This window comes from Engraulis encrasicolus, chromosome 15 (genome assembly GCF_034702125.1).
Source record: "Engraulis encrasicolus isolate BLACKSEA-1 chromosome 15, IST_EnEncr_1.0, whole genome shotgun sequence".
Classification (NCBI taxonomy): domain Eukaryota; kingdom Metazoa; phylum Chordata; class Actinopteri; order Clupeiformes; family Engraulidae; genus Engraulis; species Engraulis encrasicolus.
Genome location: NC_085871.1, coordinates 36,331,755 through 36,346,158, shown reverse-complemented (window position 1 = coordinate 36,346,158; position 14,404 = coordinate 36,331,755). Strand labels below are relative to the sequence as shown.

General features: G+C 43.9%; 1 protein-coding gene across 2 annotated transcripts in view; it reads right to left on the bottom strand.

Moving 5' to 3' along the window:
• Positions 1–14,404, bottom strand: part of nrf1 (nuclear respiratory factor 1) — a 44,676-nt gene that overhangs the window by 7,809 nt on the left and 22,463 nt on the right. The window contains exons 8-11 of one of the 2 annotated variants that reach the window (XM_063217440.1): positions 14,112–14,231; positions 10,742–10,890; positions 5,391–5,524; positions 1,245–1,316 (exon numbers count right to left, since the gene is read on the bottom strand). In XM_063217440.1, the coding sequence (XP_063073510.1) occupies positions 1,245–1,316; positions 5,391–5,524; positions 10,742–10,890; positions 14,112–14,231 (475 nt within the window). The remainder of the gene's footprint in view (positions 1–1,244; positions 1,317–5,390; positions 5,525–10,741; positions 10,891–14,111; positions 14,232–14,404) is intronic. The other variant, XM_063217441.1, reaches the window with a different exon arrangement.

Genomic DNA, 14,404 nt, shown 5'->3' with positions numbered 1-14,404 from the left:
GGGTGTAGGTGGGGATTCTTCTGCCAGGATATGGTGGGGGAGGGAGGAGATTTAGTTGACGAGGACATGCTAAATAAGTATTTCTCAACGAGGGCTCTACAGCGTTGAGGAGGATACAGCTGAGAGGGGGGCAGTGCTTAGTTGCTATTGGTGGGGCATTTAGTCTACTGAATTTTTAATACTAAGGGGGTCGTTGGCAGGCTTTATGATGAGATCAAGGGGTGTTGGGAAGCTTGTGATGCAGTCCAGGGGGTGTTTATTCAAAAGCGGTTGAGAGGTAGGGTCAGTAAGTCATGTAAGTAGTAAGTACATGTAAGTCAAGGGGGCTGAGCTGAGCCGTTAGCCTTTACAACCCTAATTACAACTTCACGCACCTTAGTGCCAGTGTTGTGGTCAATGACCCAGTCAATATGTTGGCTGTGTAGACTACATTTGTCTGCCTCTGGTGGGTATTGAGTACTCCGTCTAGCCTCCCTTTCTCTCTCTGCTAAGCAATGCTGAGATGCTTCCTGATTCTCCATTAGCTTGGCTGTTGCACCAAGTTGGTAGTTAGTCTCTGTTGGGTTTGAGTACCCAGTCCTGTCTACGTCCTCTCTCTGCGAAACATCTGTGTTGATGCCTGCTTGAGGCTAGCTCCTTTATGGGCATCCATGTTTGTAGACCAGTGATGGGTCAGTACATTCTAGGTCTAGTCATATTCCAAATGATTGGTTTATCTGTCCAATTCAACCAGATGATCATTCAACAAGCCAATCATTTGAAACCAAGTAAAACTAAGTCATTTAGAATATTTGGCCATGCATTGTATCTAAGGAATCAATTTTGCCAATCTCTGTTGCAGACAAGTCAACCACACCTCCTAGATACTGAAAGGGGTTGAATCAACAGGTCGCCATCAAATGTTTCTGCATATTTCCGGAGAAAGGACCAGAACAGCCAATGCAATGATTCCGATTATGTATCAATAGTGTGCAAAATTTTACTTATATGAATTTGTTTCAGTCAATTTTATTTTTGTATTTGAATGAAAGAACATTGAGCTCACGAGGTTGAGCGAAAATGCACGAAGGGTCTGGGTGAGAACCAGGCTAATATCTATATGTTAGAAATTATTTCTGTATTGTAGGGGAATTTTCTGTTGTAACCCTGGCCAGGTCTTCGAGTGTTTGTAACGTATGGGGGTTTTGTGGTGAATAAAATATCATTTAATTCATATAAACGTTTGACACTTTTTTATAACCTACCTGTACCTCTTGTGTTATTTGTGTCATAACCTCCCACGTGAGAAGTGTTCCGATCCTGCTGGAGCAGGAACACTAAACCAGAGTCGAAAAGGGAGAGAAATGTCAACAATTAAACGATTTATCAACTTTAGTCGATTGAAATGCCAATCGATTAAAACATTTAAAAAAAAAATGCAATTAATCGATAACCCAACTTGCGAGAAACCCAGGTGAAATGGGCATGACGAAGTGCGTGTGAAGAGTGGGAACATTTCAATCACATTCGGATACAAATAGAAAGGAATTTAAATTTAGCATTTTGTTTCATTTTTAACATTAATTTTTTAGCTTTTTTTGTGGACACGTTGAGATTTTGGGGGAAAAAAAATCTCTGCTTATCAATGAATCGTAAATCGATCGATAAGGTCAATCAACTAACAATTTCTAAATTAAAGAATTTGATCACTTGCATCACTAGTGGCAATGGCCCATTGTTTCTGAGCTCTAGTTTTTGCGAGGGGGACTTTATACAGACCTAAGGACCGTTCCATTGAAATGGATGAGACTAGGGGTGGGCGATATGGCAAAAATGTTATATCACGATTTTTTAACAGAAAATCTAGATTACGATTTTTTTTAAAAATCACGATTTCCCTTTGAATAATAAAAAACAAAAACAAAACAAAAAAGGCATTTTATATACTTGCAATTTGTAATTAGCAAGTAATTAAATATAAACACACTAATGACACTCATAAAGTGCACAATTGAAATACAGTAATGTAAAGAATAAAAGTGAAGAAACAACACACAGTAAACATCCTTACTGCAAGACGATCTACAGGATTTCTCCACTTTGGCAGATTTGAGAAGATTTTGTACTCGATATCACGATTCACGATTTCATATCATGAAATCATATCATCATATTGCCCACCCCTAGATAAGACGCATGGATTTTACACAATAAATCAGTCATTGTAATATTCTGGGCTTGTTGAGGATCTATGCGTACTTGTATCTATGTATATTCAAGCAAAGCCTAATGTTTTAAACTGTTTGAATTTTGAGGAAAAACGTTTTATTTCAGGTCAAGCGAACGCCACACGCCCCTTTATGCAGACCGGAAACCTGCTCATGTTTGGCACCCATAGCAATGCATTAAGTTGGCGTATCTCTATATGTGCAATCTCTGACAAAACCTTCAAGGTGCAGGAGCCAGCCATGGCCTAATGGTTGGTGTTTCTCAACGGGGGGCTATAGCCCCCCAGGGGGCCTTGGGGAGCCCTAGGGGGGTGTTGAGAAGGATAGCTGAGTGGGGCGGGACTTAGTTGCCATTGGGGGGCATTTGTCCATTTTATTTTTCAATACTACGGGAGGCGTTGGCAGGCTTGTGATGAGGTCATTTGGGCGTGGGGGGGAGGGGCGCTTATGGTGAGGTCAAGGGGGGGAACTAGGCCCTACCGTGGTGCAAATGGTAGGGCACTCGTTTGCTATGCGGCCGACCCGGGTTCGACCCCCGGCCCGGGTCCTTTGCCGACCCTTCCCCATCTCTCTCTGCCCACTCACTTCCTGTCACTACCTTCACTATCCTGTCAAATACAGGCAATACACCCCCCCAAAAAAATAAAAAAATAAAAGGAAAAGCATCAACTAAGTGTAATGTAATGTAATGGGGAACTGAGAAGGCTTCAATATGAAATTGTAGATGTGGAGTCTCTGGCAGTATGGGTGGGCGAAGCCTACCACTGCATTCATGCATAACGTACCTCTGCCAAAAAAGCCCCCATTATGAACAACACATCATCACAAGCCTGTTGGGTCTTGCTCAAAGCTGTTCAGGGAGGATGTTACACGTTGCTTTCCAGGATTGCGGTGCAACATGCCATTACAACATTAATCTAAAACAATCCGTGACTCCTACACATATTGTTGAACGAGCTAGCTCTCCCAACACTCCTTGATGACTTGGAACTATCATGTCTGCGCTTCAGCCTATGTGGTCAACTACGCTATGAACTTTTGAACTTTTCAGGGCTACAGTAAAAGGACAAAGCCCTGCCCCTTGGGCCTAAGGGCTACATGGATTAATATGTGGACGGGGAAGGGCTAAGGCTAGGGGCCTCACAGGTCAGTGTGTCACCCTCTCTCACGCACGCAAAAACACACACGCACCAACACACCATCTGTTTCCAGATCAGTGGAAATCTTCATGCTTGCAGGCAGCTAAGCCCTTCACCAGCCTAGTTCTACTTCTTCACACGCTCATATTAATAACTTAAACACACACACACAGGGCTCTAAATTAAGCTTTTTCATCACTAGCCAAATAGGCTAGTAGATGTTAATCTTACTAGTAGCCACACACAGGGGCCATCTCAATGTCAAGTGTTCTAGCCTTGCAAGGACGTGGTGATTGGATATTTTTTTGGTGAACTCCACAGAGTATCCAATCACTGGGCGTTTCACGTCCTAGCAAGGCTAGAACACTGGCCATTGAGAAAGAGCCACTAATGGGTCAAAGTGGCTAGTAAGTTGGTCTTTTCTACCAGCCTGAAATTTAACCAACATTTGGCCGGTAAGCTGGTATTAATTTAGAACCCTGCACACACGCTCACACGTGCACACACCCACCCACACATAACTTTTTGAAGCTCTTGCTCAACAGTAGAAAAGGTGAGTGCCACTTTTGCAGTTGAGCATTATTTGCATATGGCCATTTGACACACCCTTGATTTGAATGATTTAAATAGAGAAAGGCTTGGACCACGCGTGTCCATTGAACACTTTCAAATCACATTAGACCAGATCTGATTGAAAAACAAATCAGACAGAGGACTCAAGGGGAGGGAATCCCATAGATAGGGCCGTCAGAGGCTATGGGAGTCAGTTGGATGGATGGGTGGAGTGGGGGGATGGGATTGTCGACCATCTTGTTTCTCTTTCGAAGGAATGACTGCAGGGCACAGCAGAATGACCTCAGAGGGGGTGTCATCAGGCGCCTGCTACAGGTGCCTCAACACAAACCTGCTGTGTGTGTGTGTGTGTGTGTGTGTGTGTGTAGGCTACCTGTCGTATAAAGAGGCACCTCTAGATTGAGAGGGAAGAGGGCAGGTGCACAGCTGAGCAGAAAGGTGGGGTTGGGGGTGGTTGGTGGGGGTGGGAGTGCCAGGAGGGGAGTCTGAATGCTTTGTGTTTATATTTAACAACAATAAAAAGAAGTGTGTGTGTGTGTGTGTGTGTGTGTGTGTGTGTGTGTGTGTGTGTGTGTGTGTGTGTGTGTGTGTGCATGCGTGCCCTGACAAGTAAAAATCCTGAACACAAGTGGTAGGCTACAGTCAAGTGAAATAGGTAAACAGAAAACGGTTGGAGCAGGTGTGTGTGCGTGTGTGTGTGTGTGTAAATAAAAGCGTAGTGTGCTTATCTTTGAATGTCTGACTGGAACTGCAAACAGCCCCCGGGGATCTTGTTTATAATACTGACTAGATGTTAATGTTGAATCACTTTAGTAAACTCAATGAACATGTGCGTATACATGTTTTTTGTTTGTTTGCTATACACACAGTGTTGTGAGGAGGGGCAAGACACTGGCAGCCAACCAAGTGAGCTAATTTATTGACCAACAGCGGTTTCCAACAATCAGATGTTGAGTTGTACGCACGCAGGTTCACGCACCTACGGGTAAACAAGAATGTAGAACCCACCTATATGCACAACTTTATGTTAATTCGTGAATGTATGTACACATGTCTTTCTGAATGCAGGTGCAGTATGTATGGTAGTGTATGATTTATGTGTGTGCCTTATTGTGTACCATGCACTGCGTGAAGATTATAGTATATCTAATATGGTTGTGTGTCACTGTACAGCATACTGCATGCATGTACTTGACTGTGTGTGTGCAAATGTGTCTGCTGCCGTCCTGTGTGTGTATACCCTCATTATACTCGCATCCTGTGTGTGTGTGTGTGTGTGTGTGTGTGTGTGTGTGTGTGTGTGTGTGTGTGTGTGTGTGTGTGAACGTGCGCAGTCATACCACTGGCGTGCTGCGTGGGTGTGTGCCCTCTGCTCCTACCACTGTAGTCCTGTGTGTGTGTGTGTGTGTGTGTGTGTGTGTGTGTGTGTGTGTGTGTGTGTGTGTGTGTGTGTGTGTGTGTGCCTCCTTACCACTGCCGTCCTGTACTCCCGTGAGAGCTCCAACGGCGGCGGCCGTCTCCCCGGCCAGTACGATCTGTCCTCCCTGTAGAGTTCCCTGCAGCGTGGCCTCCGCTAGGGTGGCTACCGCATGGGCCGCTGCCTCACTGTAACACACACACACACACACGCACACACACACACACACACACACACACACACACACACACACACACACACACACACACACACACACACACACACACACACACACACACACACACACGCACACACACACACGGCAATTTATGTGTATCCGTGCAACCTTCATAGAAGCACACTAAAAGAGACACACTAAAGCAGGGGTGTCAAACTCAGATTGACCGAGGGCCAAAATCAAAATCTGGAACGAAGTCGCGGGCCAAACTCAATATTTATTTAAAAGACAAACTAAAATTGTGCATAGATTCACTTAATATATGATGGGAATCTGTTTGTGAAATTTGAATATGAGTATTAAGTGTGCCTGTACATATTCTGTTGCATATGATTGTGAGCAGTTTCGGCCTGGGCCCACTCATATTGTTTTGACACACCACATTTCATGTCAAAGTCTTATTACCAGGGATTAAAGCAAAAAAAAGTAATCTGACTGAACTTTTTTACCGGTTAGGCACCCGATCGAGTATCACTCCGTAACCCTACGAAAACCAATGTAGCCAGGCTCTGCCCTCATGTCGAAACATACATGCAAGGAATGGTGCCAGAGCCAGCGGCATAGGCAGACGGGGCAGTCGCCTAGAGCAGAATAGGCCTATGTCTTGAGGGCGCCAGTAATACCAAAAAGTGCCACAAAATCAGAACTTCAACCAACATAAATCTTTACACTTCACATGAACAATGAATATTCATTATACACTCAGTAGACCTATATAGACTCAGTATGAGTGTACCTGTAGGTACTAGATCACATGTGCTCAATCAGATGCAAGCCTACAATGCTATGTTTACAGATGCCAATTTCTAAATACAAAAAAAGGAAAGAGGGCGGGCAGGCCTAGGCCGCTCACCAGATTGACTAGAACTGGCCGAGAATGGAGGGATAATGAATACTACTGTATCAGACTGCACAGATTGAACTGAAATTTGGGGCAGGTTTTGGTTATTTCCTCTTATTTCTACCCATTGTTTATGAATTGTTCACAACATCATGCAGAATGGATTCACAATGAATGCTGCTTCAAAATGGTAGCTGATCTCACAGAATTATTGACTTGGAATTGCAATCTGTTGATACAGTGAGTGATCCCATTATGGGTTTTTTGTTGTAGTAGTAGGCTATATTTTGTCTTTCACATTAGAATGGGCAAACACTGTTCTGGTGAAAGCAATGGTGCGCATTGCTTGCAGTTGTATTTCTGACATTTAAAAAGCCCTGATCATAGCAATCAGAGGGAGAAAACTAGCTTTAATTATTTGTATGTTTTTCACCCTTCGGCCTTTTTCAGTATTCATCCTGTTACAAATAACTTGTTGACGTTTACAAACAGGGTGCGGTATGTCTACCTCTGTGTTCTACCGTTTTGAAAACGCTACTTTTTTGCTTCTCGATGTGCGGTGCCAAGCACACGCTGACCATTGATTCAAAAATCTACAAGCTGACAGGACGCAGCAGACACGACAGTCACAGACCTATCGTTTACAAAGGTAACACACTTTCCCAAGCTTGTCGCGCAGCTTTCCACTCGAATCAAGGCAAATCACCCACCCATCAGTCCTGAGTGCGCAGTGCGCAAATAGGCTAACTGAACTCAAACGAAACGCATAGTCCGAGAAGATGTTGAGCCACTCAAAAACAAGCGCACACACAACTGTTGCTGCTGCACACTATTCCAGTTAGCAGAAATAGCGTCACACAGTAACCAGCCTTGAAAGTGAAACAAACGTCGAAACGGCATTTATCGACCATGAGTCCACCCATCACTGCTTCCCAGAACAAGACGTGGCATAAATTGGCTCTGCCAGGGATAGCCTATCCGTGACCCAAATGCAACCCATTTTTAACTTATTTCTTGAATATATATATCGGCAACAACAAAGTTAATCTGCTATGAGTACAGATGAGACTGTGAATTATCCGTTGTCAAAAAGACAACTAGCTCTACACGCAGCAAGTCAAACGCGCTAAACTTAGAGGATGAAACGCATGGTAGGCTATCCTAGTTAGCTAGCTGCCATAGTCGTCCCATTGGGGCTATGACTAATGCTAGTAAGAGTCACAATGCTTAAAAGGCAAACCCTTCATGAAAAGGACATCATACGCAGTCGAAGTAAACTATTCATTTTTTTTTTTCTAAATATCTGCTACGGCAGGTGCAATGATATGGAAACGTCACTGCACTTTATACATTGTATTACAATTATTTTCTTTTCTGCCATCAGCAACAATTTTGGCTATTTATTTTTTTTATCTCTCGCGTTGCGCTGCCACAGAATTGTTGACCGCTCGTGTACTTTTTTTTGGAACACGGAAGAACAGGGGATGACCCAAAACTAGGCTACTGATGAGTGAATGTTGTATCACACCGCCAATGGTGGAGTGTATAGCCTAACTACATCCGTAGGCCTACACCAAACACACCTCTCGTCCCCTTCTCATGACCAGGAGTGCTCTCGATTTGAGTTCAGTTGGAAAGTAAAAAATGTAAATTAATTGACATAAATTATACGGACGGAAATCCGTCCAAACTAAAATCCAGTTGACGGAATTCCGTCGTAGCGACGGAAAACTTTAATCCCTGTATTACGCTATACCGGTATATTAATGGTGTATGTGGGCCACCTTTAATACATATTTAAAATGATCTCGCGGGCCAAATAAAATGACTCTGCGGGCCAGATTTGGCCCCCGGGCCTGAGTTTGACATCCCTGCCCTAAAGCTTTACTAGCACTTGGTCGGTACTCATTTCCATCCATGCTACACAGATCCATGTCAAACTAAACCAAATGTCATCCCTGATAGTCCAGCCAAAAATCTTATAAGAGAGAAAGATATTTCAAACCCCGCCCATCGAATGCAAAGGAGTGTGCTCAAAATTTGGGGCGTTGTCCCTCCTTCTTCTTCTTTTTGTGGTGTTTGTGCAAGACGTGCGCTACCGCCATCTACAGCGCTAAGGGGACTACATTTATTCTCAACCTCTAGACTCCGAAGGTCTCCTAATCGAAGGTCTCCTAAAGTGGTGTTCACCCGACATCACATGGAGACCGAAAAAGAACCACCCTGATTTATCTCTCTCATATACGATTCTCTGGTCCAGCTGTTCAACTAATCCTCCCAATGGAGAAACACTGCCCCCAGTGGCCAAACAGTGCACTACCTGCCCTGCCTCTCTCTCCCAACTGGTGGATCAAAAGATTCCTGCTGTTCATATGGACCCTTTTCGCCCTATGGCAAACACGACATAAAAACCAACAGCTGCCCTGCCCTGCCTGCACACATACACCCCCCCCCCACACACACACACACACACCTGCTACATATCCCCACCCAGTGCTGTGAGAGGCCCATCACACTGCTCCCAAAGGGCACGCTTGACAACAGAGGCAACCATTTACCAGAACATGGCTGCAGGCTATATGCATCTAGCTGCCTCTGTGTGTGTGTGTGTGTGTGTGTGTGTGTGTGTGTGTGTGTGTGAGTGAGTGAGTGAGTGAGTGAGTGAGTGAGTGAGTGAGTGAGTGAGTGAGTGAGTGAGTGAGTGAGTGAGTGAGTGAGTGAGTGAGTGAGTGAGTGAGTGAGTGAGTGTGCGAGTGAGTGAGTGAGTGAGTGAGTGAGTGAGTGAGTGAGTACTTAGCACACACACAAGTTTACTTTAGTACTAAGAGGGTGAGGAAGCATCTGTGTTGGTAGTTGGTATATATGGTGAACTGGGAGAGAGAGGGGGGGGGAGCGAGAGAGAGGGAAAGAGAGAGAGAACTTAGTACTAAAGTTAACTTTTGTTTGTGCTAAGAGGGTGAGGGAGCATCTGTGTTGGTAGTTGATATGTATGTTGAACAGATAGCTAGACAGAATATAGAGAGATGGAGAGATAGAGAGAGGTAATCACGGCACACAACAACTATAAAGGAGTAAAGCTCCTTTCCTAGACCTAAGTGGCTTGAGAATGGGCTGGGTGGTGACAAGGGTCAATGCACATGCGAGTGGAGATGGGGTGAAGAGAGGTGACTGAGAAAGAGAAAGAAGAGAAGAGGTGAGAGAGGAGGGTGGCATGGAAAGTAAGGTAGGCAAGATGTGGAGCACCAATATGCACACTCCCATCCTCCACTTGTGCTTGTGGCCTCGCCCCGCCTCCTGGCCCCACCTCTGCGGAGAACACAATAAAGTTTCCCAGCTGTCAGCCTAGCCACAACAACTTTTGGGGGACTGTTTTTCATTCACCATCCCAATTGCAAATGAGAAAATGACATTATAATTATGCTTTTGCAAGATGTTGAATTAATTTTCTGTCGTCAGTGACATCATCATGAGGTCACAAGCAGGTAAGTGAGCAATGGAGGATGCAAGTCCGCAGATTGGAATCCACCCATTGTGTTGCTCTGGAAAGGGTGGAGCCAAATCTTGCTGATAAACAGAGGAAGGAAGGGAGTTAAGGTGTTTGTATGGGTGTGGGGTGGGGGGATACGTGTGTGTATAAGTGTGTGTGCGTGCGTGTGTGTGTGTGTGCGTGTGTGTATGTGTGTGTGTGCTGAGACAGGTGAGGCCAGGTAACAAGTCCCTGAGGGAAGCTGAACAGGGACACACAGCATTTCACGTGCAGCTGGGGAGGAGTGTGTGTGGAGCGGTGGTGGTTGTTTTTTTCCGATATCCTTGCAGCATGATTCATTGTTTTAGCCCCTCTAGTATTCTCTCCTCCCTTCCCGGCACTCACACATATTATACACGATCAGTTTTGATCCTTTTGAGAGTCAAATTGTTCTTATTCATCATATCTGTCCCACTTTTCGTTTCTTCACTTACTGGGTCAATTATGTTTTTTTGGGCTTAGACATCAGGTGGCACAACCACAACTAATGCCCATAAATTAATTAGTTGTTGGTAATTAATGTACTGCAGTGGATATGCTTTCTAGATAATCCACTAAAAACAAAAATAAATCATTTAATCCATACAATAGTGGCAGTAGAGTGACTGCACCACCCTGACGTGTGCAACTACTAAACGTTCAATGACTCTACCACACATTGCTCTACTACTCCTCCCCTCCTCTCCACTCCACTCCACTCCTCAACTCTTCTCTCCTCTTCCACCCGCTTTCTTTTCCCCTCACGTACGTACCTGTACACCTCCCCTTATAACATTATACACTTCCTCCCCTCCGCGTACCTGTTGAGTGCCATGGTGACGGTTTGCCCCGGCTGGATCTCCTGGGAGGCGGCGACGGCGGCCTCGGCTAGCGAGGCTACGGCCTGGGTGGCCTCCGACGCCTGGGTCGTCTGGATGGTCATCTCGCCACTCTGCAACGCCGCCCAGTTCTGGAACAAGAGCATTGGGGAGAGAGAGACCACTATTATTACAGTATTACTATTGTTATTTGTTTTTTTGTTTTTTCAAGTATTTTTTCGGGGGGCTTTTCAAGCCTTTATTGTTATTATCAGACAGGATAGTAGAGGAGAGACAGGAAGTGAGTTTGGACAAAGATGGGGAAGGGCCGGCAAAGTATTTTTTGGGCTTTTATGCCTTTATTTTAGGATAGGACAGTGTGAGAGTGTGATAGGAAAGGAGTGGGAGAGGGGCAGATAGGAGAAAGGAAGGAGATGAGACAGGTGGCGATGGATGCAAAGAGGTTGAAGACAAACTGTAAGCTCTGCCAAGGTCATTAATATACAGGATAACAAGCCTGGACACAATATACATGATATAAAATATTCCATTTACAAAGTGAATCCTGGTTTTAATGCTTAATCAATACACATCATCATCAATGCTCTATAATTTCTCATAATATAAATATTTCAACAGTACTGCTTCGAATCTGACCATGGAGATTTGAGACATGGAAGAAATTTAATGAGCCAGTGGTATAACGTGCATAATAATTAGGGCTGTAACGATACACTCAACTCACAATTCGGTTCGTAGCACGATTTTTGACCTACGGTTCAATACACCCCACTATTTCTGAAATGTATCTCAGTTTGGAAACACTATCACATTAAATCATAAGGTTGTTTTCTGGACTAATGGGTAATAAAACTTTGAAAGAGCGTATGACGATACTGTCTACTTGTTTCACGATACAGTATCGTGACTCTGTGTATTACGATTTTTCGGTTCGATACAATATCGTTACAGCCCTAATAATAATGCACCAAAATAATGAAATGTGAAACTTTCAACAGGGTTCCCACACCTTTTTCATGAACAAATTCAAGCACTTTTCAAGCACCTTTAAGTACCAATTTTTCATTTTTCCAGCACCTTTAATAGGTCGTGGGAAGAGGGTGTGGGGATCCTCGCACGGAAAATTGTGTTTTTAAGATGCAATTTCCTGCATTCTGATCAATTTTAGGGTGTTGATCCAAATCCAATCTGACATCTCACTCCCTCAGATTTTTGATGTACCATATCAATTTATTTCTATTATTTGGTTTGAGTCAAGTTTGACTTGACACCAGTGTTAATTTCGTCAGCTTTTTTTGATTTAGTCTTAGTCTTAGTCACAATGACGAAAATCAATTTTAGTCTTAGTCATATTTTAGTCATTGCCTTCCCAATCTAGTCTTAGTCTTAGTCAAAATGACGAAAATCAATTTTAGTCATAGTCAAATTTTAGTCATTTTAGTCATTTTAGTCAACATTTCAAATTTTAGTCAACATTTCGATATTTAGTCATTTTACTCAATATTGTGGTGTAAAATAAATAACCTACAATGGCTATTGTTATTTCACAAAGTATTACTAATATTGCCTATTGCAGCAAATATTCACCTTGTTACTTGGTCATTTTCCACCAAAACCCAAATCAGTCATTTCAACATCATAGAGCAAAAGAGCATCTCACACTCTCACACACACACGTCCAGGTGCAGGCTGCGCGCTCTCTCTCCCTCCCTCTCGTGCATTAGAAGCTGCTGCATATTATATTTGATTTTGAGTTTGATCACGGAGGAGGCTACATGCTCTTCTTCACCTGACCGCGGGACTTAAAGCCTGCAGATTGCCGGCAGTGGGAAGACCAGACATCCCAAGTCTGCATGAAGTTCAAGAAGTCTCCCTGATAGTGGCTTCCCGATGACCACGAGTCAGATAAAATACTGCTGATGTTAGACTATGCAAGTTAGCGGTTTTTGTTTTCAATTGGCAATGCGAGCAGAGAACGATAATGACTCGTGCGGCATGTGTGGAATAGGCTTAAATAGATTGCGCGAGCGCACTTCGTATGCCCTGCAAAAGTCCCAGGAAAAATAGTTAGGCAGGGGTATGCAGACTGGACGATAGAAAGGACACGCACATACACATATTTAAACACTAATGCTGTTTTATTTTGTCGGGTGTGTCGAGGCTCGATAAGCATGACCTGAAAAGAGTTTTTGGAACTTAGGAAGACGCTGAAGACGCATGGAAATGCTGTCGACTTCCTTGGGTCTTTTAGCGTTGCTCTCGACGAGAACAAGTTTCAAATCTCAACAGTTTAAAACTCTTTAGCGATCGCCCATCCATTGATTCTTTTCAAAACTAGGCTACAGTAGCCGTGCCTCTGTTACTTTAGACAGGCCAACTTTCCCCCTGCTGGCGCGCGCTCCCCGCGGTGACTGATTTAAATAAATTCACAAATCCGACCTTCATGATTTGCTTGCGAACTGCCTACTCATATGGTTAAACAACAAATATAGCAAACATTACAGAAAAGAACAGACAACGAACGCCGGGCTAAGACAGCCTAAGTGAAAAGGACAATAGTGGAAGTTCGAGGAGGTTTAGAATGACAGTAGGCTATCAGAGGAGGATTGGCGCGACTGTCATTACCTACTGCAGAAACGTTAGGTTATGGCTATAATCCTCGGTTCTTTGATAACAGAGTGAGGTCTTCGTCAGGGGACAAGAAATTGTTGAACATGTTTCAAAATGAACACTTCCCTCAACGTCGGCTATTTTTTGTCTTTCTCTGGGAATGTTTTAGGACCTAAACTCAACTTAAATGGACTCACTGAACTACTAGGCTACAGAACTACTGACTGAGCCGCGCCATGCATTGGCTGCCAGCAGATACAAGCGAGGCAACACAGTGTGAGCGCGCAATCACCTATGAAGTTCAAGACACTTAGGCCTATATTACAATTACAAATTACAAATTAATTATTAATAATTATATATTTTTAATGTCCATTCGTCCATGGCTTGTAAATTTCGTCTCGTCTTAGTCTCCTTGACGACAATATTTTTTTATTTTCGTCATATTTTGATTTGCTTGAGGCAATTTTTAGTGCGTCATCGTCTCGTCATCGTCAAGGGAAAAAGGGGCGTTGACGAAATATTTTCGTCATCGTCGTGGTTGACGAAATTAACACTGCTTGACACAAATTTTAAGTGGTTTCAAGCACTTCACCAAAAATTCAAGCATTTTCACAACCTTGAAAACAATTCATTGAAATTCAAGCATTTTCAAGGAATTCATGCACCAGTGGGAACCCTGTTTCAAGTTGGTGGCTGGTCTGTGGAATGCGAACAAGGATGCTGAGAGAATGCTGCTCACCTCTGCCGATAGTCGCACTTCTCCGTCGGCCACTGTGGAGTAGTTGACCTGCGCCACAGTCACCGTGCCCGGCAGATCTGAGGCGTCCGCCAGGGTGGCCACTGTCGCTCCTGTGCCCACCTGCGAAGGCAAAGACAGCAATCATTACTCTCACAGCTTCAACTACAGTTTCAACCACCCCCCTTTCACTACAGAGATCTTCTTAAGAAATGAAACAAAAGGGGTGTATGATGGTGCGCAATCGGGGTTGCTGGGGGGTTGATCTGAACCATAGTCTGCAATGCAAACGGGAT